The sequence below is a fragment of the Abramis brama genome, assembly GCF_963993115.1.
Source record: "Abramis brama genome assembly, chromosome: 23".
Lineage (NCBI taxonomy): Eukaryota > Metazoa > Chordata > Actinopteri > Cypriniformes > Leuciscidae > Abramis > Abramis brama.
The window spans coordinates 1223492-1250991 of record NC_139985.1 but is presented as its reverse complement, the minus strand read 5'-3'; the positions used below and the strand labels follow the sequence as shown (position 1 = coordinate 1250991).

General features: G+C 36.8%; 1 protein-coding gene across 3 annotated transcripts in view; it reads right to left on the bottom strand.

Annotated features, from left to right (window-relative positions):
• The window catches only part of hnrnpll (heterogeneous nuclear ribonucleoprotein L like), a 47359-nt gene that overhangs the window by 12838 nt on the left and 7021 nt on the right, over positions 1-27500 (bottom strand). For 2 of the 3 annotated variants that reach the window (XM_084101758.1, XM_084101759.1), the window contains exons 2-5: positions 26937-27002; positions 26625-26783; positions 3813-3931; positions 492-729 (exon numbers count right to left, since the gene is read on the bottom strand). In XM_084101758.1, coding sequence (XP_083957884.1) covers positions 492-729; positions 3813-3931; positions 26625-26783; positions 26937-27002 — 582 coding nt within the window. The remainder of the gene's footprint in view (positions 1-491; positions 730-3812; positions 3932-26624; positions 26784-26936; positions 27003-27500) is intronic. The other variant, XM_084101760.1, reaches the window with a different exon arrangement.

Sequence of the window (27500 nt, the reverse complement as noted above, 5' to 3'; positions counted from 1 at the left end):
GTGTTTTACGGTAGTGAGAAGTGTTTTACCGTGGTGAGAAGTGTTTTTACGGTAGTGAGAAGTGTTTTACCGTAGTGATAAGTGTTTTACCATGGTGATAAGTGTTTTACCGTAGTGAGAAGTGTTTTACCGTGGTGAGAAGTGTTTTTACGGTAGTGAGAAGTGTTTTACCGTAGTGATAAGTGTTTTACCATGGTGATAAGTGTTTTACGGTAGTGAGAAGTGTTTTACCGTAGTGAGAAGTAGTGATAAGTGTTTTACGGTAGTGAGAAGTGTTTTACCATGGTGATAAGTGTTTTACGGTAGTGATACGTTTTTTACCATGGTGATAAGTGTTTTACCGTAGTGATAAGTGTTTTACCGTGGTGATAAGTGTTTTACCGTAGTGAGAAGTAGTGATAAGTGTTTAACGGTAGTGATAAGTGTTTAACCGTAGTGATAAGTGTTTTACCATGGTGATAAGTGTTTTACGGTAGTGATAAGTGTTTTACCGTAGTGATGGGGTAGAGCGGGTTCTGGATGGACAGCAGCAGGACCTTGTTCCCGCTGTTGGGGTCGTCGGCGTTGGTGGGCCGCGTGATGCGTTTGCTGGTGGAGTAGTTGAAGAAGGCCTGCTGGCCCGCGATGTACACGGGCTCCTGGGAGCCACACGACACACACCGGTCGGCACTCTGAGCCTCCTCGAACTCCACCAGAGCCTGACGCTTGAACGGCATCATCATCACGTAACTGCGGGACACGAGAGGAGGCCTTCAGGACAGCTGTATCTCACATTCAGTCTTGAGCACTTCATTATGCGCTTTTGGCAGTTTATTCGTTTGTTTTTTAATATTAATTTATCTTTATTTCTGATTTAGTTTTTTTTATTATTATTAGTTTTTATCTTTAGTTTTCATGTTCACTTTAGTGCAATTTTGTTGTGCTTTTGTAATTTTATTATTTTTATGTTTTTTATATTTCTATTTAAGTTTAATTAGTTTTTTAATTATTGTTTAATTTATTTTTATTTCATTTTTAGTTTAGTTTCTTTTATTTTTATGCATTTAGTTTTCACATTTATTTTAGTTAATATTTAGGTTTAATTTATTTTTATTTCAGTTTTAGTACATTTTTTCAATTAAGTTTTATTTTTATATTTTTCTTTTTCACTTTATTATAATGTTTGTTCATTTCATTATGTGCTTTTGTCATTTCATTTATTTATTTTTTATTGCTACTAAGGTTTAATTTATTTTTATTTCAATTTTAGTTTAGATTTTAAATTTGTTGCTATTTTAATATTTTTAGTTATTTTAAATTTAGTGAAATTTTTATTAATTCCATTACGTGTTTTTGTCATTTCATTTTTTTCAGAATTGCTATTTAGTTTTAGTTTATTTTTATGATAATAACCCTGGTTTGGCATCATCATACAAGATCTGAAGATGCTCTGAAACTGAACTTCGACAAGCATCCGTTGAAATTCGACATTAGCAATGCATCTAAATTTTCGCAAAATGATTTGTACAACATGGTTTTGGAGGGCCGAGATTTCAATGTTTCACTAATAAATAATGTTCCACTAAACACTATTTGTAGCGCCGTCCATCCAATGATCACAATAGGCTTTGTGCTTTGATACTTCAGGTATGAAACAAAGTCTCACCTTTCAAATTCTCTCAATTTATCACAAAATGCAAACAATAAATGCCATTTTGGCATTGTTAATTTTATTTAAACTGTTGTCTTTATTAATTTAATGCATGTTCGAATAAATGTCATGAAAACAAGTTTTTATTGCAGCCACAGTTTAAATATTTATATTTCAACAACAAATTGGAGTAAAAACATTTATATTTTGGCTTCGGTAGAAAATTATTTTCGCTGCATCACTAATGATCGGTTCATTTGACAAATATACAGCAGTGTTTATCTGCACAAAAACAGCATCAAACAAGACGTCTACAGAACGAACACTGAAGAACTCGAACCAAACGAACGAATCAAATCTGCAGAGATGTTTAAAACAGTCGTAGATGGAGGAGCACATCACAGCATTCTGTGGTCATGAGATGCTCATAGTGACTATAAATACACTCATATGACCTTGATTTGTGCCCGGAGAGAGAGAGAGAAAAGGAGAGAGAGAGAGAGAGAGAGAGAGAGAGAGAAAAGGAGAGAGAGAGAGAAAAGGAGAGAGAGAGAGAAAAGGAGAGAGAGAGAGAAAGAGAGAGAGAGAGGAAAGAGAGAGAGAAAAGGAGAGAGAGAGAGAAAGAGAGAGAGAGAGAAAGAGATAGACTTCCTGTTCATCTTCATTTGATCCGTGTCTTTCCTAATGTAGTTCAGGTCAAACTAGGGATGTGCGATATATATATCTTCTACGATAATATCATACTTGTTGTTTTAACGATGTGTGATCGAACGAATCGTTTGAATGAATGATTCAATGACTCACTCATTAAAACGGTCAAATGCTTCGTTCCTGAAACGATCCGCCGTCTGAACAAGTGGAATAAATGAACGACTCACTGATTCGCTCAGTAACAGTGACTAGCCGCTGCCACCTACTGGTGGATTTCAGTTTCACATTACGTACACAATCTTTTCAATTTAAAATAATTTAATATATATTCAATGTGTAAAACATTAAAAGATTATTAATACATTTGTAACTGCAGGTTAAACACATTCATGTCCCTCTGCATTAAAATGTAGATGCCAATGTAAAAGTCTGTGTAAATGCAACTTTAGATTGATGAATTTTGAATTTTGTTGATACTGATTTCATTTGATTGTTAACAGCCCTATGGTGTATTATTCTTCTAACTGAATTTATTGATTAAATGTAAGAATTTGACACAAAAGATGATGCATACATATAATTAGGTTAAAAAATGGCCTTTAAAAAGGTAAAAATACTTTTCTTTTTTTTTGCGTGTTCTGTATGTCCCTCTCTCTTCTGTATGTGTATATATGACATTGATCTTTTACCTTGTATAAGCTACAATGTTTTAACTTGCAATAAAAAAAAATTAAAAAAGAGATATCATTTTTTTGGTCAAAATCGCACACCCTTAGATCAAACACACGCTAATGTCCCACATCTGCTTATAAAAAGTGTAATAAATTAAATGAAATCATAGAAATGCTGTTCCCATGATCCTCTGTGAGCGTCTGACTTTAGAAAAGAGGCTCGTTGTGATTCAGAAAGGAGAAACGCCTCAAACACAGGAACCGCTGCTTCCATAAGCGCCTACGCCTGTCAGCCTCATTTACAGGATCATAACTCAGTCGTCTGAAGCGCAGCTGAATCTGCAGCGATGAATGGATGATTGTGATGAACATCGAGACGCTCAGAATGAATGAATGTGATCAGCTGATCCCAGCACTGGCTGGTTATCTTTACAAGGGAAGATCATTAATCGAAAAAAGGCTAAAACTAGTCATTTGTGTGATGAATCTGAACATGAGTCTCTGGAGCTGCTGGGCGGCATAACCAAAAATAGCCAAAAATCCATATCACGGTATTTTTCAAAATTATACCGGTTTCACGGAATATGATGGTGTATTTTTATTTCTTTTTTCAGCATGACTGGGTGTTAAAGGGTTAGTTCACCCGAAAATGAAAGTTCTGTCAGTAATTACTCTCCCTCATGTTCTTCCAACACCGTCAGACTTTCGTTCCTCTTCAGACACAAATTAAGATATTTCTGATTAAATCTGAGAGCTGGCTCACTCCTCCACAGGCTTCTAGGTAATTGAAACTTTACTAAAGTTAGTTACTGGTTTACCGCCAGCACTACTGGAACATGAGAATTAAACCATAATTTTACCAGATGTTTCCGAACTTCTCCAAGGACTCGACCAGATCCGCCTCCACCACAGACTCACACAATCCCCGGACGTGGACGACGGGAGACGGAGCGATGCGATGAGTCTCCGAGCCGTTATCCTGCGGGAGAGACGAGAGACGACACGTGTTCATTCAGACATCTGTAGAGCACACACATGCCCAACTACACTAAATAAATCATTTTTAAAATAAAAACAAAACATGTAATGAAAAAAATGTAAATGTCTGGTTCGCTATCTTTGTGGGGACTCTGTGTTTATACTGTACAAACTGTATATTCTGTCCTCTTACACTAACCCTACCCATCACACAGACACACACACACACACACTAACCCGACCCCTAAACCTACCCATTACACACACACACACACACACACAAACAAACACACACACTAACCCGACCCCTAAACCTACCCATTACACACACACACACACACACACACACACACACACACACACACACACACACACACACTAACCCGACCCCTAAACCTACCCATCACTCACACACACACACACACACACACACACACACACACACACACACACTAACCCGACCCCTAAACCTACCCATCACTCACACACACACACACACACACACACACACTAACCCGACCCCTAAACCTACCCATTACACACACACACACACACACACACACTAACCCGACCCCTAAACCTACCCATTACACACACACACACACACACACACACTAACCCGACCCCTAAACCTACCCATCACACACACACACACACACACACACACTAACCCGACCCCTAAACCTACCCATTACACACACACACACACTAACCCGACCCCTAAACCTACCCATTACACACACACACACACACACACACACTAACCCGACCCCTAAACCTACCCATCACACACACACACACACACACACACACTAACCCGACCCCTAAACCTACCCATTACACACACACACACACTAACCAGACCCCTAAACCTACCCATATCACACACACACACACACACACTAACCCGACCCCTAAACCTACCCATTACACACACACACACTAACCCGACCCCTAAACCTACCCATTACACACACACACACACACACACACACTAACCCGACCACTAAACCTACCCATTACACACACACACACTAACCCGACCCCTAAACCTACCCATCACACACACACTAACCCGACCCCTAAACCTACCCATTACACACACACACACACACAACTAACCCGACCCCTAAACCTACCCATTACACACACACACACACACACTAACCCGACCCCTAAACCTACCCATTACACACACACACACACACACACTAACCCGAACCTACCCATTACACACACACACACACACACACTAACCCGAACCTACCCATTACACACACACACACTAACCTGACATACTAACCCGACCCCTAAACCTACCCATTACACACACACACACACACACTAACCCGACCCCTAAACCTACCCATTACACACACACACACATACACACACACACACACACAAAACACACAAAAAAGACATTTATAAGGTTATACAAATTTTCTGTTTCAAATAAATGCTGTTCTATTTATCAAAGAATCCCGAGAAACAAAACGCATCACGGTTTCCACAAAAACATTCATCAGCACGACAGTTTTCAACACTGATAATAATCATAAATGTTTCTTGATCATCAAATCATCATATTAGAGTGATTTCTGAAGGGTCATGTGACACTGAAGACTGGAGTAATGATGCTGAAAATTCAGCTTTGATCACAGGAATAAATTACACTTTACTATATATTCACATAGAAAACTGATGATTTACACTCTAATAATATTTTCACAATTTTTACTGTATTTTTGATCAAATAAACACAACCTTGAGCAGAAGATTTCTGAAGGATCATGTGACACTGAAGACTCAAATCTACCGACCTCAAATCTTTGTATCTAATGTATCTACAGCAAACATTAAAGATGAATAAAAAATGATCAAAACCTTTAATTAATTAAGAACTCAGATCTCAATTTGCTAAAAACGGCATCAGACGTTCGCAGATTTTCCCATCAAGTGTTTCTGAGTTCATCAGATCGTACAGTGACTGTGATTATTCTGCGATCGGCCAATAGTTGTACATTTAGTCAGTCATTAATAAACCATTAATTTTTACTTGGATCATGTGATTTAACTTTTCAGATTAAAACATTAGTGCATGTAGAAACACAACATGTGCCGTGCCAGAAGCATGTGACGCCTAAACCACACGTGCATCTGCATGTGCAGCTTTATTTTTGCAGGCATCAAACTCTCTTTCCATTTTCTGTTTTGCAAAACTCCCGAATGTTTGCCGACCACAGAGATCAACAGACAAACGGCTTTATCTCTCACAGCAGAACTGGCACCTCGACGCGTTCGGTCTCACATTCACATCGAGAACATGAAGAACGTCACACTGGTTCACTCACAACAAGGGTTATTATAATGAACTGAAACTGGACTAAAACCATAAAATAAACGTTTCTTGCTGCTTGACATTAAAGTTCCCCTGTAGTCTATAATTGTATCCCTTAAAACTCATCTTTGATCACCAAAATGACATATTAAACATTTTTATCTTGAAAAAATTGCCTTGCCTCATTTAGTATTCGCGGTTCTATGAATATGCAAATGAGCCCCGCCTCCACTCACTCACTCAGCTCAGAGATCCACTGGTTGACGATCACACGTTGATCTGATTGGTTACAAGGTAGTTTGTGACGTCAGAAACACCAGCGATTTCAAAGCGTGTTTTTGAGACTGTCTTTGGTTCACTGCAGTTTTAAGGAGGAAATACTCAGCAATGGAGTCGACTTATGAGTTTACACATGGTTTGTCTTAAAGCATATTAAAAACACCACATAGACACATAAACAACATTAAAAGCTGGATTTTCACCACAGGGAGACTTTAACTTCTTGTTTATTGAACTGTATAGCAAAAACATTAAAGTGGAAATATTAAATTAATATTCACATTTATTAATTTAGCGACGCCTTTATCCAAAGCGACTTACAAGTGAGAACAGTAGAAGCAGTGAAACTAACAATAGGACAACAATATGTAAGTGCTATGACCCTTCCCAGTTTAATCTAACGCAGTATATGTACTTTATATATATATATATATATAAATAGATATAGAATAGAATAGAAGAGAAAGTGTTAGTATTAATGGATCAAGTGTAGATGAGTCTCCAGCCGTTTCTTGAAAATGGCCACGGACTCAGCGGCTGAGTAAAGTTCGGCAGATCATTTTCAAGAAACGGCTGAAGACGCATTTAACAGTGTAAATATACAATATATATATAAAAAAATATATATATATTTCATTAATGTTCACTGATAAGTAAGAAATAATGTACATCCAGCCGGTTGTTCTCTCAGAGTAAACCCGACAGTGTGATCAAGATCAGGTCTTCATCAGCCTGAAGAGGTTTATTCTGAGAGAACACACACACACACACACACAAACACACACACCTGAAGGGTTTTGAGATAACACACACACACACACACACACACACACACACCTGAAGGGGTTTATTCTGAGAGAACACACACACACACACACACACCTGAAGGGGTTTGAGATAACACACACACACACACACAAACACACACACCTGAAGGGGTTTGAGATAACACACACACACACACACCTGAAGGGGTTTGAGATAACACACACACACACACACACACCTGAAGGGGGTTTATTCTGAAATAACACACACACACACACACACCTGAAGGGGTTTGAGATAACACACACACACACACACACACCTGAAGGGGTTTGAGATAACACACACACACACACACACAAACACACACACACACCTGAAGGGGTTTGAGATAACACACACACACACACACACACCTGAAGGGGTTTATTCTGAGATAACACACACACACACACACACACACACACACACACACACCTGAAGGGGGTTTATTCTGAAATAACACACACACACACACACACCTGAAGGGGGTTTATTCTGAAATAACACACACACACACACACACCTGAAGGGGTTTATTCTGAGATAACACACACACACACACACACACACACCTGAAGGGGTTTATTCTGAGATAACACACACACACACACACACACACACACCTGAAGGGGGTTTATTCTGAAATAACACACACACACACACACACCTGAAGGGGGTTTATTCTGAAATAACACACACACACACACACACCTGAAGGGGTTTATTCTGAGATAACACACACACACACACACACACACACCTGAAGGGGTTTATTCTGAGATAACACACACACACACACACACACCTGAAGGGGGTTTATTCTGAATTAAATCAAATCAAATCAAATCAAGTATATTTGTATAGCGCTTTTCACAATACAGATTGTATCAAAGCAGCTTCACAGTATTAAATTAAAATAAAATAATACAACAAGGTTTGTTTCTAGTGGAATTTATTGATTGATAGAATACAATTAAATATCCCCAAAATATCCCCAACTGAGCAAGCCAAAGGCAACAGATCTGTCAAATGTTCTCACTTTAGACAGGTGTAAAATACAGACGGCCGTTTTCTCAGAGCAACAGGAAGAAAAACTTCAAACACACTGTCAGGTGTCTGTTACATCTCTGTGCTTTTATTAGACACTGAGTTATTTTAGTTCTCTTGATTCTTTTGGTCCCAAACAAGAAAATGATTCATTTCGACCTGATTCGCTTCACATCCACACCTAAAGACACGGAACACAAAAACCCACGTTTTTTATGACGGATCATATAAAGCAAAGCTGTGTGTTTGGATAAATGCACGTGTTGGTATTTTTGTCCTGTTGAAGATCTCTAAACACATGTTTAACACACACACACACCTGAAGGTGGTTTATTCTGAAATAACACACACTCACAGTCTCACACACACACACACACACCTGAAGGGGGTTTATTCTGAGATAACACACACACACACACCTGAAGGGGTTTATTCTGAGATAACACACACACACACACACACACCTGAAGGGGTTTATTCTGAAATAACACACACTCACACACACACACACACCTGAAGGGGGTTTATTCTGAGATAACACACACACACACACACACACACACACACACATCTGAAGGGGGTTTATTCTGAGATAACACACACACACACACACACACACACACACCTGAAGGGGTTTATTCTGAAATAACACACACTCACACACACACACACACACACACACACACCTGAAGGGGGTTTATTCTGAGATAACACACACACACACACACACACACACACACACACACACACACCTGAAGGGGTTTATTCTGAGATAACAACCGGCTGGATGTACATTATCCAGACGCTACTCTCCACATCAGTAAATAATTAGACACGAAATATTGATCTGAGTCTAAATATTTGATCAGCTCTATAAACTCAAAGCTTCCGTGGAGAAGCAGTTTCATCGGCGAGACCAAACTAGACGGACATTCAAGAGATACGGTATACAGTCATAACACTTATTACACAGCATTTCAACACATAAATAATTGGAGATCAGAGATATTAATTTCAGATTAAACTGTCTTAAAATCGTGCCTGTTTGCATCTCATAATCCAACAGTGAACAAAACAATAGTCACAAAATAGCGGCATCTGCGTTTGAATGAAACAAGAGCGCGAGTCCACGATACTGGATGGCATAATTAAATAACTGTACACAAAATATTGATTCGACTGAGTTTTAATATTTTATTAGCTCACCAAATGCAAAACTTCCGGGAAGAAAAAACATTCCTAGCGAGTGTGTAGCATATAATAAATCTTATACAACCAAAGGCAAAAAATATATAAACACATAATTATATAAGCTTTTTAATTTCTCATGAAATTATAAGAAATCATGTGTGTATATATTTATATTTTCATTCAGAATGGTCATTTATAGAATTAATTTCAGTGACAATTATTAGAAAGCAAACAAACCAAAACCAGGACGTGATGTCACGAGATAAACAGCTCAAGCACATCTTTTTTTCTCTCATTGCCCATCACAGTTCTATACAGGCCGACATTTTGCAGCAGATCTGTGTGTGTGTGTGTGTGTGTGTGTGACGGAGGGATTCCTTCCGCTCTTTTGACTCCTTTACACACTTTATAAGCTCTTCACGAGATCTTCAACAGGACAAAAATACCAACACGTGCATTTATCCAAACACACAGCTTTGCTTTATATGATCCGTCATAAAAAACGTGGGTTTTTGTGTTCCGTGTCTTTAGGTGTGGATGTGAAGCGAATCAGGTCGAAATGAATCATTTTCTTGTTTGGGACCAAAAGAATCAAGAGAACTAAAATAACTCAGTGTCTAATAAAAGCACAGAGATGTAACAGACACCTGACAGTGTGTTTGAAGTTTTTCTTCCTGTTGCTCTGAGAAAACGGCCGTCTGTTTTTTAACACAAAGTTTACACCTGTCTAAAGTGAAAACATTTGATAGATTACATGCTCTGTATCTGTTACTTTAAAATCAATAATTCACCCAGATGTGAGAGAGTAAACAATGAGGTTTGAGGTGAACTACTTATTTTAAACCCATCAGCGTCTGCGGTTGGAAAAAGACCTGCAGAAACACGACGTTGTGCCCATGTTCATCGGAAGAGTCACATCATTCAGACCCCGAACACACACTCAAAAAAGAGCCATGCAAACATCAAACCACTTCCACAGCAGACACACGGAAGACGAGATCCGTGGGAAACACACAATAGGCTAGTTGCATTTGGCCGCCATTTTGGATTTCGGGTAGACACTTCCAGTTTCGCATTACGCTTAAGGGAGCAGGAGAAAGCCGAAAATGATCTTTTATAGTTGTTTATAGAATCAATTATCACTTAAAACACTATTAAGATCCATATTACTATCACACGAGCCAATGGCAATTAAATGCACGGATGCATAGCCAGATTAATGAATGAAATACAACTGTTCACGAACAGAAGATTGTGTTTGACTCATGCTGCATACGCATATGCAATGACAGTTATGCCTACTGTAAATATAGAGTTACAACTACGATTAGAGTTGTTTGCATAAAATGCACCGTGAACATTCACACGTTTGCCCTGTGATAGGCTACAGTTTATCTCCATAAATACAATTTTCTCAATTCTGCGCATATATTTTCACTTGCTCGATCAATATTATCATCAAATATTTTACATTTACATTTTTAACTGTAGGTACCACAAACAATTTAATATAGCTAAGTTTGTGTATATTTTACACGTAGTAAAATACTGTATGTGTATCAGAGCATGTGAGCGGAGTGGAGCGGTGAGAATCTCCGCTCATCGCTCACGGAACTGTTCACCCCCCCGCTCCCCCACTCAAAGCTACATCAGGCCGCTCCGCTCATCGCTCACGGAACTGTTCACCCCCCCGCTCCCCCGCTCAAAGCTACATCAGGCCGCTCCGCTCATCGCTCACGGAACTGTTCACCCCCCCGCTCCCCCGCTCAAAGCTACATCCGGCCGCTTTGCTCATTATCGCTCAGCGCTCAACGAGGTTTGCTTCGCGCTCCACTCAAATCGCCCCCCCGCTCGCTCCAAAAAAGGGAAAAAATCTACATGTATATCACTTTTAGCTTAGACCACAGCCTTACCTCCTAAAGAACTAATGAGTAACAACATTTTTCAAATTGAAATGTTTTATTTCAAATTACAGGCCTATGTAAGAAGGAATATAGCCTACACAAAAAGTCCTGTAAAATTAAACAAATAAATGGGCCTAATAATATAAATAAAAATTATATAAACAAAAATATGCATACATTTTTTAAAAGTAAATTAACTATAAGGCCAGAATTTTGATAAGTGAACTTTTAAAATTTAAATTGGCTTCCATACACACAAACTGCTGTAAAATTAAACGAATAAATGGGCCTAATAATATAAATATTATTACGGACGACACAAATTCGGCTAAATAAAACGAACCATTAGGTCTACTTGAATGAAAAAACGAATTTGTTTGAATATTGCGCTATATTTAATTTACACTTTGTTACAAGTTACCGTATTCAATTTGCTAACCTTTTGTTTTCTTCCCAGCGTGTTCGCGTAGCTCACGTTCATGTTTTCGAGAGATGTGTCTTTTGAGATTCCAAAATGAATCTTTGCTGACTGAAACGATGTCTCCACATTCGTTTTCTTGTACCACATTATCATTGTTAGTTAGTTTTATTATATTAATAGTAGCCTACACCTGTGTGACTTCTCATTTTCCTTTTTGAAGTAGTCTACTTTTTGAACTCCATTACTGAGCCGAGTTTTGACTGAAAATAGTCTACTGTTGATGACTGTGCAAGACAGAAGGATCCTGGTTTAGGTTTGACTGAGCATGCTTCAGACTCGTGGTGTGAGCGGAGCGAAATTGGAGCGGGAAATAAGGCGACGCTCCGTCCTTTTAAAAATGCCGCTCTGTCCTCTGTCCAAGATCCGCTTGCTCCCGCTCCGCTCACATGCTCTGGTGTGCTGCTTATAAACACCAGACAGATAATGATTTATGATCTTTACTCATCTCACTTGCACAAAATAAATGCAGTAATAGAAAGCATAGAAACGCACAGGTGAAATACACTGAAAATTATATGCATTTAAAAATTTGGTCGGGTTGAAGTGATCCCTCCGGATCTTCTGTATCACTCAGCCCGTACCGCAGCGTCAACGGGGAATGCATGAAAGCTGACTTCTCTGTTGTAACGTGACGAAACGGTACATAACGGCACACAACGATGAAGTGCCGAGGCTGTCACCGTCTGAAAGGCAAGTCGCCTCTCTTGAATCCTAAAAACACTCATTGTGAAAAAATATCTCTGTGGTCATGTAACTCGGTCGCTGTTGTCTCCCGCTCTCGCTGTCAGATCACCGGAAGTACTGGCCCACACACTCAAGTTCGAACGTCAACGGTCGCCATATTGTGCACGGAGCGAATGGGCCCTATTTTAACGATCTAAGCGCGTTTAACGGTTAGTTTGCTAGTTTAATGACGGGGAAAATGGCCGGCACTCCCGGTACATGGTCTAAAAGGGTTGTGCTCGTTATAATCTGCTCATGCTCGAGGTTAAAGCATATATTGACAACAAAGCATATTTAATATATATAATAACATTTTAATTAATGGTCTGTGAGTGTAACACATTTCAGTTCCGATTTGTTCCTCAATTCTGACAAAGGATTGTATTAATTCTTTATCATAAAAGTAAAAACTGAGCAACTAGAACAGTCTTCTTACCCACATGACCTCATCACATAACCACACCCACCTCATCCGCATAGCCACACCCACTACCGTATATAACTCCACCCACCATCTCAACTAACAGGATTCATAAATACTGAATAATTTCAGTCTTCGTTTGCATGCAGACACACACAGAGAGAGTGTGATTAAATCCTGCTTCACTTTGAATCTCTCACAGACGTTCAGTTAATATAATAACATAATACAGGGGAAATTCAAAACATGCTCTTCTGCAGCCCGTGCAAATAATGACACACTCGACTGCAAAAAAACATCATCTGTTTATGTATTTATTCATAACATTAACCTAGTTTAAATAACAAATGTTTTCGTGCAGGCTGTTTGTTTGTTCTGCAAACTCATGATAAGGAGGAAAAAGTGTCCAATCTCGACAACAGATGGTCAGATGTTTTATCATGCGTATATATGAAAGATTGTATATAAGCCATCTGACTTTACTTAAACAAATGCATAAACAGGTTAATCAGGCAGACAAACAAGCTCTAAAAACGTCAGACGCTTTAAAAATAGCTCTGAATCTGCGGGAAATGAGCAGCGGCTGCATGTTAATGTCATCATACGCTGATTGGATTACACAAATTGGTCAAATGAATCGTTTCGGGTGACATTTCAAACGCAGGGACACAAATAGTGTGTGTTCTTATGAGTGGACGAACGCAAGTTCATACACGGGTGATTCTAGATGAAAGGCTGATTCATACATGCAGAGGGTTTGATACTTGACTTGGTCATAAACATAAATGTATGAAGTGACTTTTACATTGTGTGATAAGAAGCAAAGCTGCTCATCACGAGTTACTTAAAGAAAACTCATTCAACAGATAAAGCATCTGTGTCAGAGAAAGAAAGAAAGAAAGAAAGAAAGAAAGAACAAACAAATGAATGAATGAATGAAGGAAAAAAGAAAGAAAGAACATGCATAAGAAGTAAAGAAAGAAATGAAAGAAAGTAAGAAAAGGAAGGAAAGAAAAAGTAAAGGAAGGCAGGAAGAAAGGAAGGAAAGAAAGAATGAAGTAAAGAAAGAAAGAACGAAGAAATGAAGAACAAACAAATGAACGAATGAAGTAAGGAAAGAAAGAACAAGTGAATGAATGAAGTAAAGAAAGAAAGAATAAATGATGAAAGGAAGGAAGAACAAATGAATGAACTAAAGAAAGAAAAAAGAAAAGAAAGAAAGAAAGAACAAATGATGGAAGGATGGAAAGAACAAACGAAATAAGAAAAGGAAGGAAAGAAAGAAAGAATGAAGAAAGAAAAAACAAATGAAGAAAGGAAAAACAAACGAATGAAGTAAGGAAAAAAGAAAGAAAAAAGAACAAATGAAGGAAGGAAGGAAGGAATGAAGAACAAGCGAATAAATGAAAGAAAGAAAGAATGAAGTAAAGAAAGAAATAAGAAAGGAAGAAAGGATAAAAGAACAAACGAATGAAGGAAAAAAGAAAGAAAAAAGAGAACAAATGAAGGAAGGAAGGAATAAAGAACAAGCGAATAAATGAAAGAAAGAAAGAAAGAAAGAAAGAAAGAAAGAAAGAAAGAAAGAAAGAAAGAAAGAATTTTTTAGACGACTCTATTTTTTGTCAGTTTAATTTGCTCTATGACAGAGATTATTAATAATACTTCCTGCATTACTTCTTTGTTCTCAGCCTGCTGTTGTTCTGTAACTACCAGCCGCTGATTCACAGACTGAGACTGAACCCGAGCCGCTCGTATAAACACAGACATTATGTTCAGACAGTGTCTTGAGTTCTAGTGTGACCCACCAGCAGTTTTACAGTTTTACTTTTCGGTATCAAATTAGGCTAATCTATGTTTTTATGTAACTGATTTAAAAAAGCTATGAACAGTCTTAAAGAAAAAAAATTGTATGTTTAACTTGTAAGACTAGTCTAAGCAGTTTATGCAACCGGCCCCTGAACGAGATATGACAGAGATCTATCAGAGATCTAAAAGAGATCTGACAGAGATCTATCAGAGATCTAACAGAAATCTAACAGAGATCTAACAGAGATCTGACAGAGATCTGACTGAGATCTATCAGAGATCTAACAGAGATCTGACAGATCTATCAGAGATCTAACAGAGATCTAACAGAGATCTGACTGAGATCTATCAAGAGATCTAACAGAGATCTGACTGAGATCTATCAAGAGATCTAACAGAGATCTGACTGAGATCTATCAGAGATCTAACTGAGATCTATCAGAGATCTAACAGAGATCTAACAGAGATCTGACAGATCTATCAGAGATCTAACAGAGATCTAACAGAGATCTGACTGAGATCTATCAGAGATCTAACTGAGATCTAACAGAGATCTAACAGAGATCTAACAGAGATCTGACAGCTGACTGAGATATGACAGAGATCTGACTGAGATATGACAGAGATATGACTGAGATCTGACTGAGATATGACAGAGATATGACAGAGATCTGACTGAGATCTGACTGAGATATGACTGAGATATGACTGAGATATGACAGAGATATGACTGAGATCTGACTGAGATATGACAGAGATCTGACAGAGATATGACAGAGATATGACTGAGATCTGACTGAGATATGACTGAGATCTGACTGAGATATGACTGAGATCTGACTGAGATATGACAGAGATCTGACTGAGATCTGACTGAGATATGACTGAGATCTGACTGAGATCTGACTGAGATATGACAGAGATCTGACAGAGATATGACAGAGATATGACTGAGATATGACTGAGATATGACTGAGATATGACAGAGATATGACTGAGATCTGACTGAGATATGACAGAGATCTGACAGAGATATGACAGAGATATGACTGAGATCTGACTGAGATATGACTGAGATCTGACTGAGATATGACAGAGATCTGACTGAGATATGACAGAGATCTGACTGAGATCTGACTGAGATCTGACTGAGATATGACAGAGATCTGACTGAGATCTGACTGAGATACAGGGGTGCAAACACATGTATGGTCAAAAAAGAGAGAGGTAATCGAAGCCCTCGTCCCGCGGCAAATATCCAGATACTACATTGCCACCATCCCCAACCCACCCCTATAGGCACATAGAGTCAAATGCAATTTAGAAAAACTATCTTGCACTTCTTCTTCTTGCTTTACTGCTACTTCCTGAAAACAATTTCACCTGATGATTTGAATAGCTCTTTTTGTAAAGAATTAATAATTCTAGGATGATTGGGGTAATTGTGTAGGGTAGGCCTAGTGCATCTGCATAGAAACTAATAAACAAAATACACATATAAATACAATAAAACACAAATACACGAGAAATAAAGCAGTGCTTTATGTTTTTCAGGTAAATTAACTGTATTAAGTATTAATAGACAGACCATCTACATTTGGATGTTAAACATAATATATATAGCCTGATACAGCAAAGACAACGTCGGCAGTATTGACGGCAAAATAGGCTACAGAATATTTCGTTCTGTAGGCCTATTGACAGGGGCAATATTTGAAAATCTATAATTAGGCCTATTTTTTAAATTACAATTATATATGCATTTGTCAAAACCGAGAGACTTTCAAGCATCAAAATGTAATTTATTAATATGTATTTGCGCCTTCTATTTTGTCTGAAAACTTCCAACACTGTTGCGTGTCGCGTGAAAAATAGGTGTCGGTTGCGGTTCTATTTCTAGCACGCGTTTCGGCGCGGCTCGAGAAGTGTGTGTGTCACGCAGGCATTGTGCTCTAACACAAGCTCTAACCAGTTAACATGAGAGCCGACATAAAGATAAAAACGGACACTCCACGCCACGCAGAGAGAAATGTGATGCAGTGGCAGATCCAGAGTGAGACAGAAACAGTGGTTCACGCTTGCGCACATACTGCTGGTTTGGCGCGCAGTGTTCTGATTCGCTTATTTCCTATTTACTTGTTGGTGGACGCAATCCAGAATTACTGTTGGTTAAATTATAATCAGACCCTCTCAACACCCCCCCAACACCCCCCGCACTGTTTGCACCCCTGGAGATATGACAGAGATCTGACTGAGATCTGACTGAGATATGACAGAGATTAGGGATGTCACGATACCAAAATTCCAGTAGTCGTACCGATACCATTAAAATTTTACGGTTCTCGGTACCAATTTCGATACCACAGCAAAATCTGTTGGAACTATGTTTCTATTTTATGTAAGTATTTGAAAAAATATTGAATTCAATTCAATGACTTTATTATTTATGACGGTAATCATAAGTAAATAATACATATAAGCATTGAAGGCTACATGCTGTTTAAACGTAAATATTGCTTATAAAAAAAATCAAGTGAAAAATACGTTCTATGCACACATTATTATTATTAGCAGTAGCAGTATTTTTAATACATGGAGACGTAGCTAAATCTACTGTACAGTAGCCTAATTTAATTATTTCCGTCAATTTCTTAAAGTTAAACTGAACTTTTATTTTGACGGGTTTGAGAAGACCTTTGAGTTTCTGTGTGTGTATGACATGACGATAGTTTTTCTCAAATGAAACGGTAAAATGCTCATGAAGTGACTCTCAGAGCGGCTCTGGAGATGAATTTCATCATGTCATCATATCGTGAGGCAGCAGAGACTGAAAACAGCGCGAGCGTCACTCGTGCTTCAGTGTGTGTGTGTGTGAGGTTAATGAAACCGCGCGTCTGCGCCATTCATTCACACAGAGACCAGCAGAACATGCAGGGTTAATATTTAAATAGTCTTTTTGCGGTTTAATATACACAGACACTATATATTGTGGTATATATGGGCTACAGTGCTCCTAGTAAAAGAGTTAGTCTGGAGCCGCGCACTTAGATAAACACGGAAGCGACTGAAAGCAGCTCCTATTAGGGTACCGAATATACCCGGTACTACAGAAATGCTGGTATCGTCACATTTTAAAAATTTCAGTACCGACTTTTCAGGTACTTTTGACAACACTAACAGAGATATGACTGAGATCTGAGATATGACTGAGATTCATTCACTGATTGACACCTCACAGCTGCGTTTGTCACATCTAATCACTCTTCAGCTTCCTATGATATGACATGCATTTCTAAATGAACACAAAACGCTCAATTGATGAGGATTTTTCCATGTCATGCCATCTTGAAAGAAGGGAGGTCAAAGGTCATCATTATATGTATGATGGAGTATGACATGATTTAATTAAATCAACTGAGATGCTTAAATACAAATAATAGTAAACATTATTTTATATACATTATATGTAGTGTGTATATATATATATATATATAATGTTTATTATCTTTATATATACACTTATAAAACGGTTAGTTCCAATCCTTGATTCTGATTGGTCAATAGCTGTGCTTTATTCACGATAAAACACGGCTATGACCGCTTCACCTAACGGTTCTATTTATCACTGCGCCCTTAGCAACACCCATAGCAACCACACGTATCAACATAAACATAGAAAAAAAACGTTGAAAACACTGCTGACAGCGCTGAGCGCCAACTAAAGAGAACCGCGTTAAATATCACCACAGTGGAGCCGATTGAAATGAGACAAATATTTAATGCGTGCACAATAAACGGAGATGTTCAAATAAATTTAAATAAACAACAATAAAAAAAAGTATCTCTTGTTAGGCAGCATTTTAGCAACTAAATTAATAACATTAATAAAATAGATTAAAGACCTAACTGTTCTCTATCAAAATATGTGCCCTTGTGTTTTTATTTAGGCTATGTAAATATTTAGTTTAGTGCAGAGAGAAAATAACGGAATAAACAAAAAAATAAACGTTTTCTCATGCTGAGAGATAAGCTATGCCTATTTGTGTGAGGAAATTTCACAAATATTGTGTTGTAAATAAAAAGAATGAGACTAAGTTTGAGAGCGGTTTGTTGTTTTTATTTGAGCTTTCATGCGTATTACACACTGGAGCGTTGTTGTTCACGGTCAGGGACTATTTTTTTCTAGCGGAAGGAATGCTTTTATTGATTTAACTTCATGAAAGTTGCACTAATAATTTTTTTTTTTTACTTTAATATTGTGTGGTAACCGTTTTATAAAAGCAATAAGGTACTCGAGGCAAGTGCTGTATCGTGATTAAGTCACGACTGACTAACAACGCCCTTCAGCCGTTACTTATTCACGATACAGCACAGCCTCTCGTACCTTATTGCTTACATATAATATAGATATATAATATACATATATATTTAACTTAATTAAATCAACTGAGCTGCACATTAACATGCTGAAGCAAATAATACATGAATATATATACATACATATATATATATATATATATATATATGAATAAGGGTTGGGCCGATAGACGATAGATCAAGAAACTCCTTTTTTGATTTAAAAACGATTGTATTGCTTCCGCTAAAGAAAATAGTCCATTCCGTCTCTCCGGTTAGAATCCTACGTCCATAGCAACGCTCTGTTTTGCATGGCAACGGTGTGTTATACTTAACAAGTAACAACTAATCAAGAAATAACACACCGCATTCTACATTAGAATTCAACCAAGCCATGTAATAAATGTATTTAAATGTCTGAAAGCTAAAATAAACATTATGTGGTTAAAAACACTGAATAGTTGAGATATTTGACAAGCACCGAGGATCAGCACCAGCCATAGTGCCAAAGCACAGTTTGAATCTGGCAGTGATGTCACGTCACTCTACATTCGCTCCTTAGTGGTCAGCTGATGCAGAGCGTGCAATATATACATATATACATATATATATATATATATATAAGCCTATAATATATATATATAATAACCAAGATATATATATATGTCAACTGAGATGCACACTAACATGCTGGAGTAAATAATAATAAACATTATTTGATATATATATATTATGTGTGTGTGTTTGTGTTATATATTAATATGTATATAAAGTAAGTGAGAAGCACAACTTGGGAAACGCTCACACCCTTAAAACACCCTCAGACACACTGATAACATCATGTTTCCTCTGCAAACCAATGACAGAAACAACTCCACGCTGCAGCATGAACAGGAAATGACATGCAATGTCATCCAAAGAGAACTACACACACACACACCACACACGGTTGTGTAAGACGCTATTCTGAGATCAGCAGCAGAAGTCTGAACTCAATGAGACGAGTCCGTCAGCAACACAAACCATTCAGTTCCCTCTCTCTCGTTCACGGCTGGAAACACACACACACACACACATCTGAATCAACAGATCCAATGACATGTTCAAAGCCTTAAGAAGTGCTTTCAGCACAAATTAAAGGAATAAAGTCTTCATTTCCTCAATCCAAACTTGTATGACTTCCTTTATTCTGCGAGACACAAAAGGAGATGTTGATCCTCAGAAGAAAGAAAACATTCTGCGTGTGTTTGCAGTGAACTAACAGATCTCATCATAATCACACTACATAAGACAATCGTTTTGTATTACACGTTTCTGAAATGTTACGTTTATGCATGCAATTGAGGCATCGACTTATTAAACATGCACTCATTTGCATACAATTCCAGCACATAAATCTGAACTGACTGGATAAAGGTAAAATTCTGCTTTGATTACGTCGACATATTAGAGTTTTGCTTTTTTTATCTCTTTTTTGTCACTCCATAAATCAGAAAATACGTCAATAGAAGAAATAAAAAAGGTTTTAAATGTTCTATAAATCAGGTGAATGATATATGAGCAAACTTCAGATTATAGATATGAATAAAACTGTACAGTTTGGTGTGTGTGACTCAAACTCTCCGACTTTAAACATCGACGGACGCAAACAGATCAAGTGCAGTAAAATAAAGTCTTTCCACTAGTCTGAATGAAGAATATTATGGAAGCAAAAGTACATTAAAAAACAATGATTTTGCCTTGCATTAAACTCAATGTTACAGTAAAAGTATATCCCACATCAACACTAGCGGTGTAGCGATGCCCTCGTGTCACGATTCGACGCGTATCACGATCCTGAACTCACGATACGAGATTATTGCGATACTCATAGACATATGATAAAAGCTTAACAAAAAATGAACTGTTGATTAATATGCTAATTTGGTTTTACATTGTGTGTGTAAATGAATAGTCTTGGACTTTAGGACAATAGAGACGCCAGAATAACAATATTCATGATTCTGAAGCTGAAAATACAGAATTATTTTAGACGAATATGCTTGAACTCTGTCACTGACTAGATATATTTAAAATAATGTAGGCCACTTTTTACTACATCAGACATTTGTCATTATCAGGACACACAAATATTCCCCCATTGCATTATTATACATTATATTCAACATTATATACAGGTGAAACTAGCATAATATCATGCAAAAGTTCATTTATTTCACTAATTCAACTTAAAAGGTGAAACTAATATAATATATAGACTCATTACATGCAAAGTGAGATATTTCAAGCCTTTATTTGTTATAATTTTGATGATTATGTCTTACAGCTCATGAAAAGTTTCTAAATTTCTGAGATTTTGATTTTGGTGTTTTCATGAGAAAACATAAATTATAACAAATAAAGGCTTGAAATATCTCACTTTGCATGTAATGAGTCTATATAACATATTAGTTTCACCTTTTAAGTTGAATTACTGAAATAAATGAACTTTTGCACAATATGCTAATTTTTTTCGAGTTTCACTTGTATAGTAGTTTAAAACTCTGAAAACTTGAATACAGTAATTTTCATTTTGGGTGAACTATAAACGATACATATTGTTGCATTTTTGCATTGCGGTATATTGTGACACGATATATATTGTGACACCCCTAATCAAAACCCAGACCCAGAATCCATCAGTGAAACAGATCTGCCTCATATCAACATGACACACATTCAAATCAATGGCTCATTTGCCCATTGGGCAGGTCATGTGACCCCGTTTAGCCATACAGACGCCCTTCATCTCCCATCAGCCCCGCTGAGATCCCAGACAGACACAAACACACACCGACGGTTTGCATACACACATTAACAAGGCCCAGATTATGGATGCAAACTCATTCCAGGACGATTCTGATAACGCTTCTGCCGCCCACCGAGAGCGTTTGATAATCAACCAATCTATCAATCAATCAATAAAGGGGAAACAGTGTGTGTTCGGATTCAGCTCAGGTCTGCCGAAGGCACACGTGTGATCATCGCTCAGATAAGACAGTGATAAGTGACATTTAAACCAGCCAATAAAAGCCACTTAGTATTCAAATCATCACGGCTGTTGAATAGGAGCGTTTCTCCGGAGCCGAGGCGTTCGCTCTGGGCAAAATACTGAAGCTATTATATCAGTCTGTCTTCTGCTTCTGTGCGTCTGGACTGTGAACACACTCACACACAGTCGAGATCACAGTAAAACAGCAGAATGAGCTGCGATATGAATCATAACTGATCACATGAAACAAGATATTCACTATATATGTGTAATGATGCATGAATGCAACAGATTTAAGCATTTTCAGAAACACTTTGTTCATTAGTGAACACTAGTTAATGCATTTACTAACATGAACTAACTATATGCAATACATTTCTTACAGTATTTATTAATTTTTGCTAATATTAGTTAATAAAAATACAGCTGTTCATTGTTAGTTCACGGTGCATTAACTAATGTTAACAAATACAACCTTTGATTTTCATGACGTATTAATGTTGAAATTAATATTAACTAAGATTAATAAATGCTGTAGAAGTATTGATCATTCTTAGTTCATGTTAACTAAGGTAGTTAACTAATGTTAACTAATGAACCTTATTGTAAAGTGTTACCGCATTTTCAATAAATTGATTCTATGATTGAACACAGATGTGGTATTTTTCATATACATTTTACTATGATTTAGTAAAAAGATACTGTAGTAGATGGATGCATATAAATGCTAACATAAATAAGTTCACATTAAAGTTATGAATGTTATAGCATACAATGGAAATATCATTTCTGAATCTCTCAGAATGTTCAAACATATTCTTTCTTGTGTTCATTTCGTTTATAAAACTCTGATTTTCACACACATGATTAAACAGGAACAAGAACCACTAATGCGGTCAAAGGAGTCGATTATGAATTCATGCTCACTTTATATTGTTGAAGTACTGTAAACTTATATTTTATGTAAGAAAAAATGTTTCATATACATTTTAAAATGTTTTAGCAAAAAGTAAATTACTGTTTACGGTCATACTGGTGCATATATATGATTAAATATCATTCTTCCTGTGTTCATTCAATAAAAAACATGCTTTTATTATTTTCACACGCACAATTAAACCAGGAACATGTACTAGTACTACTAATACTATAAACTACTAATAATATTATAATTAGACCAGGAAAATATATATATATATATATATATATATATATATATATAACTTAATTAAATCTATTGAGCTGCACACTAACATGCTGAAGTAAATAATACATGTATATATATTTATTCTTATTAATATATATAAATCAACTGAGATGCATATTAACATGCTGGAGTAAATAGTAATAATAATAATAATGTTGTTATATGTATATATACATATTTATATATATATATAGATATGATATAGATAATATTTAGAATATATATATATATATATATATATATATATATATGTAGACATACATAAATATAAATAAAAATCATAATTTGAATATTAATTATAATATCATAATATAATAATTAGACCACAAACATGCAGTAATCAAGTAAATGGGGTCGATTATAATTTAATGGTTAGATGTAGAATATATATTAATATTAATATTAAACAATATCATTGATCAGACTGTGCTGACTCTGTATGATTCTCATAACTGCACCTTTTATGGTAACTAGAGTCTAGTTATTAATGATGTCACACCGGTGCTGAATAAAGGTCATCATCCATGTGAAATGCCTTCAATGATCTGACTTTAAAAACCATGAAAACAAAACCACAGCGATATCAGAGTGTCAAAAATTTCCTCTGTGAAAACACACGCCATTCGGACTAGTTTACATGAGCACAGTAATATTCACTTATTAGTAAGGAAGGGTTTCATCACATGACACAAGCAAACCTCTCCAGTTTGCACATTTTTGAGCAAATGTGTTTCTTTACTTACATGTTTTACAGTAAGTGTTACTGGACGCTGCTTTAAACTACTTCCGTCAAATGCAAAATAAGTTTCTATGCACGTAATGGATTTTTTTCAAAAAATAAATAAAAATGTCTTCATTTTGATGTTTTCGACCATCCGTACACTGTGTGTTAACATGAACTCAGCACCACAAAAATATGATACCATCTTTACCACTGTGGTTATGAATGTATCAAACACATGCACTCTCAGATCACAGAGCAAAAGATGCAATTAAAGTATTTCCATGATTAATGTGATTAAAATCAGCATACGGCCACATATTTTACGACTATGAGCTTAACCGCATTCATTTGATCTCTAAGTATTGTGTTTATATCAAGGAATGCAGGATATATCGGCCACCATAATCGGTATCGGACGATATTTTTACTGTTATCGGTTTGATAAGAAAAAATGTCTGATATATTAAAGCTGATAAATAATGTATAATTTCCTTCAGCTGAGACGCTTCAGATGTGCACTGTTCATCATGATGGGTTTGAATTACTTGAAATATGATTGGAATCACTTCAAAAGTAAAATACAGTAAAGTACAACACAAGTCTGTCATATCGGCTTCATAACATTATATTGAGAACTTTATAACTGTGTGTTTGGGACATGGCTTTTAATGATGAGACTTCTGTTTTTGTAATCAGGCTCTCAAAAATTATATAAAAATTTGATTTAGATTTATCGGTTATCGGCTTTTCAAAATATATTATCGGTTATCGGCCAAAATTTTCATATCGGTGCATCCCTAGTTTACATGAGGTACGGTTTAATCATAATGTTGCATATGAGGGTGCATGTAAAAGCATCATGTGATCAGACACTCTTAGTCTTCATACGGATGATGTTCACTCGTTCATGCACTAACGCCCTTAGTAACACTGTACCATGGTACAAAGATCATATCAGATGGTAAATGCTGCTCTAAAATATACCAGAGTACTGAACAGGGTCATTCCATCACGATATATATGAAGATAAAATAATGAAATAAATCACTGATAATAATAATAATATTAAAATAGTATTATAACATTTAATCATGGCTAATCATTTAAATACTACCGTGACGGCCGTGCATGAAGTGTGCTTATATTTTACTGTACGGTACTCGCCAGTGTTTTTAATTATTACACGAGGTGTGCATTATTATGCCATACAATAAATACAACGACAGAAAAGGTGGATTTTAAGATGTTTAAGTGAGTTTCTATCACACAGATTTATTTACTTTGTCAAAATTGCGACAAAATGATTTAAAAAATAAACAATTGAAACTACATTTTAATAATTCACTGATGTATTTTAACATCAGTTGAAGTTGTATTTATAGTAGTATTTAGTATAGTATATAGTATTTCAACTATAGAGCAAATCGTAATGGCTTGACTGTTTGTATCGACTGAAAATATAATATGATAAATGCAGCTATAAGACAAGAAGATATTATAAACAATAATATCATGATTTCTGTAAAACTGACTCGACTTTACTCAAGCGCTGTGAGGATTATGAAGATGGTTGCTTGACCATTTTTAGTTTCTCCTCGTTGTTTTTGTTTGATGTTACTGGCATTGCAAAACCAGCAGTTTTGTGTTTTCCTTGCTTTAACCACAGTGGCCGTGTTTGCATCATATTGCACAAGAAATCTTGGGTCATACGGATGTTTGCAGAAATCTAGCCCTTAAAACTCCTTGAAGCTCATCACGAGTTACACGAACATACAGAAACATTTTGCACATTTTTGTTTTCCGTAGACTTTGGAGTTCAAGTCAGAATGCCATTCCTGGTCCCCCAGCGAACCTTCAGTGATCAGTTCTTACAAACCCATTTTCTTCTTAGTGTGAAGAACATTTTAATAATCTAAAGAAGAATGGAATTTTTAATTTGATGGCAAATTAAAAACACGTTTTTTTTACTTTGATATACCATAGTGCATTGCATTCATGTAATATATTCCATGCACACGTGTTACTTGGGTACTTTAGGATATATCTATATTTTAAACTATATGCATTTTGAATGTAATGAAAATGACTTTATTTTCTAAATAAATCAATCAATCATATTTAATGTTATTGACATGACAGCTCAAATTAATCATATATAACATGCATGTAACATGTGATTTGTGGCAGGTGAGATCATGTTTTACCGCGGTTGGTCTGATTTCTATCAATGACACTGTTCCTGTTGATGCTTTTCTCTTCGCAGTGTTTTGACACCATGCACTAAACGACTGTCATATCAATGCAGCGTTATGAATCTGAATGCATGGAGAATATTAATGCACATGACATCGAATACAGTGATTGAGGTCTGACCTTCCTATCCGAGGTGCTCCATCGAGCTCTTCTTTGCCCTTCATCCTCCTCATCTTCACCCATGAGCCCCGGGGATGCTGAGTCTGACTCCTCGCCTTCCTCCAGCTCCTCCTCATCCTCGGCTGACACCTTCAGGCGCTTGGGCGCGCGCTCGTACTCCTCCAGCACAGACATTATATATCAATCAATCAGTCAATCGCTCATAAATCGATGATATAATGATGAGAATAATAATCTGAGAGGAGCGCGTGCGCTCATGTGCTGCTCTGAGCAACAGCTCCTTGCGCGCTCACGCCCTCGATACTCGCTCACTGCGGCTCTGACGTCACGCTGGGTTTTGATTGGATGCTGCGTCTGAGTGACGGATGAGCGGCGGCGCTGATTGGCCGAGACCGGAGCATGCGTAAAGAACACAGGACTACTTTAATAGGAGCTGACGTTAAAATAATTATAATAATCGCTTTGAACTTCTTTGTTTGAAAATTACTTTACTATAATGATCGTGTCAAGCAGTATTCATAAAACAATAGTCGTTAGATAAAGTTAAGTATATATACAAAATAAATGATAGGCTGTAAAAAAAATAATCAGTATTCCTGTCTATCAACAGAAACACGAACACAAAGAGCTGTCTTAATTAAAGGTTCAATTAAATGAGAATATTTTAGCAGAGGGAAGTTTCAACCTGGAGAAACTGATATATGAGAATTTGTGTCAAATATGAGGAAGTGGAATCATGTGGATTTTCTCTGGTTGTGACTCAGAGCAGTTTAACTGGGATGAGAAAACAGAATATAAATAACAAGTAAAGACACGACTGGATTAAAGCAGCATCAGGTGATGAAGGACAGACAGACCGAACGAGTAATAGACAGA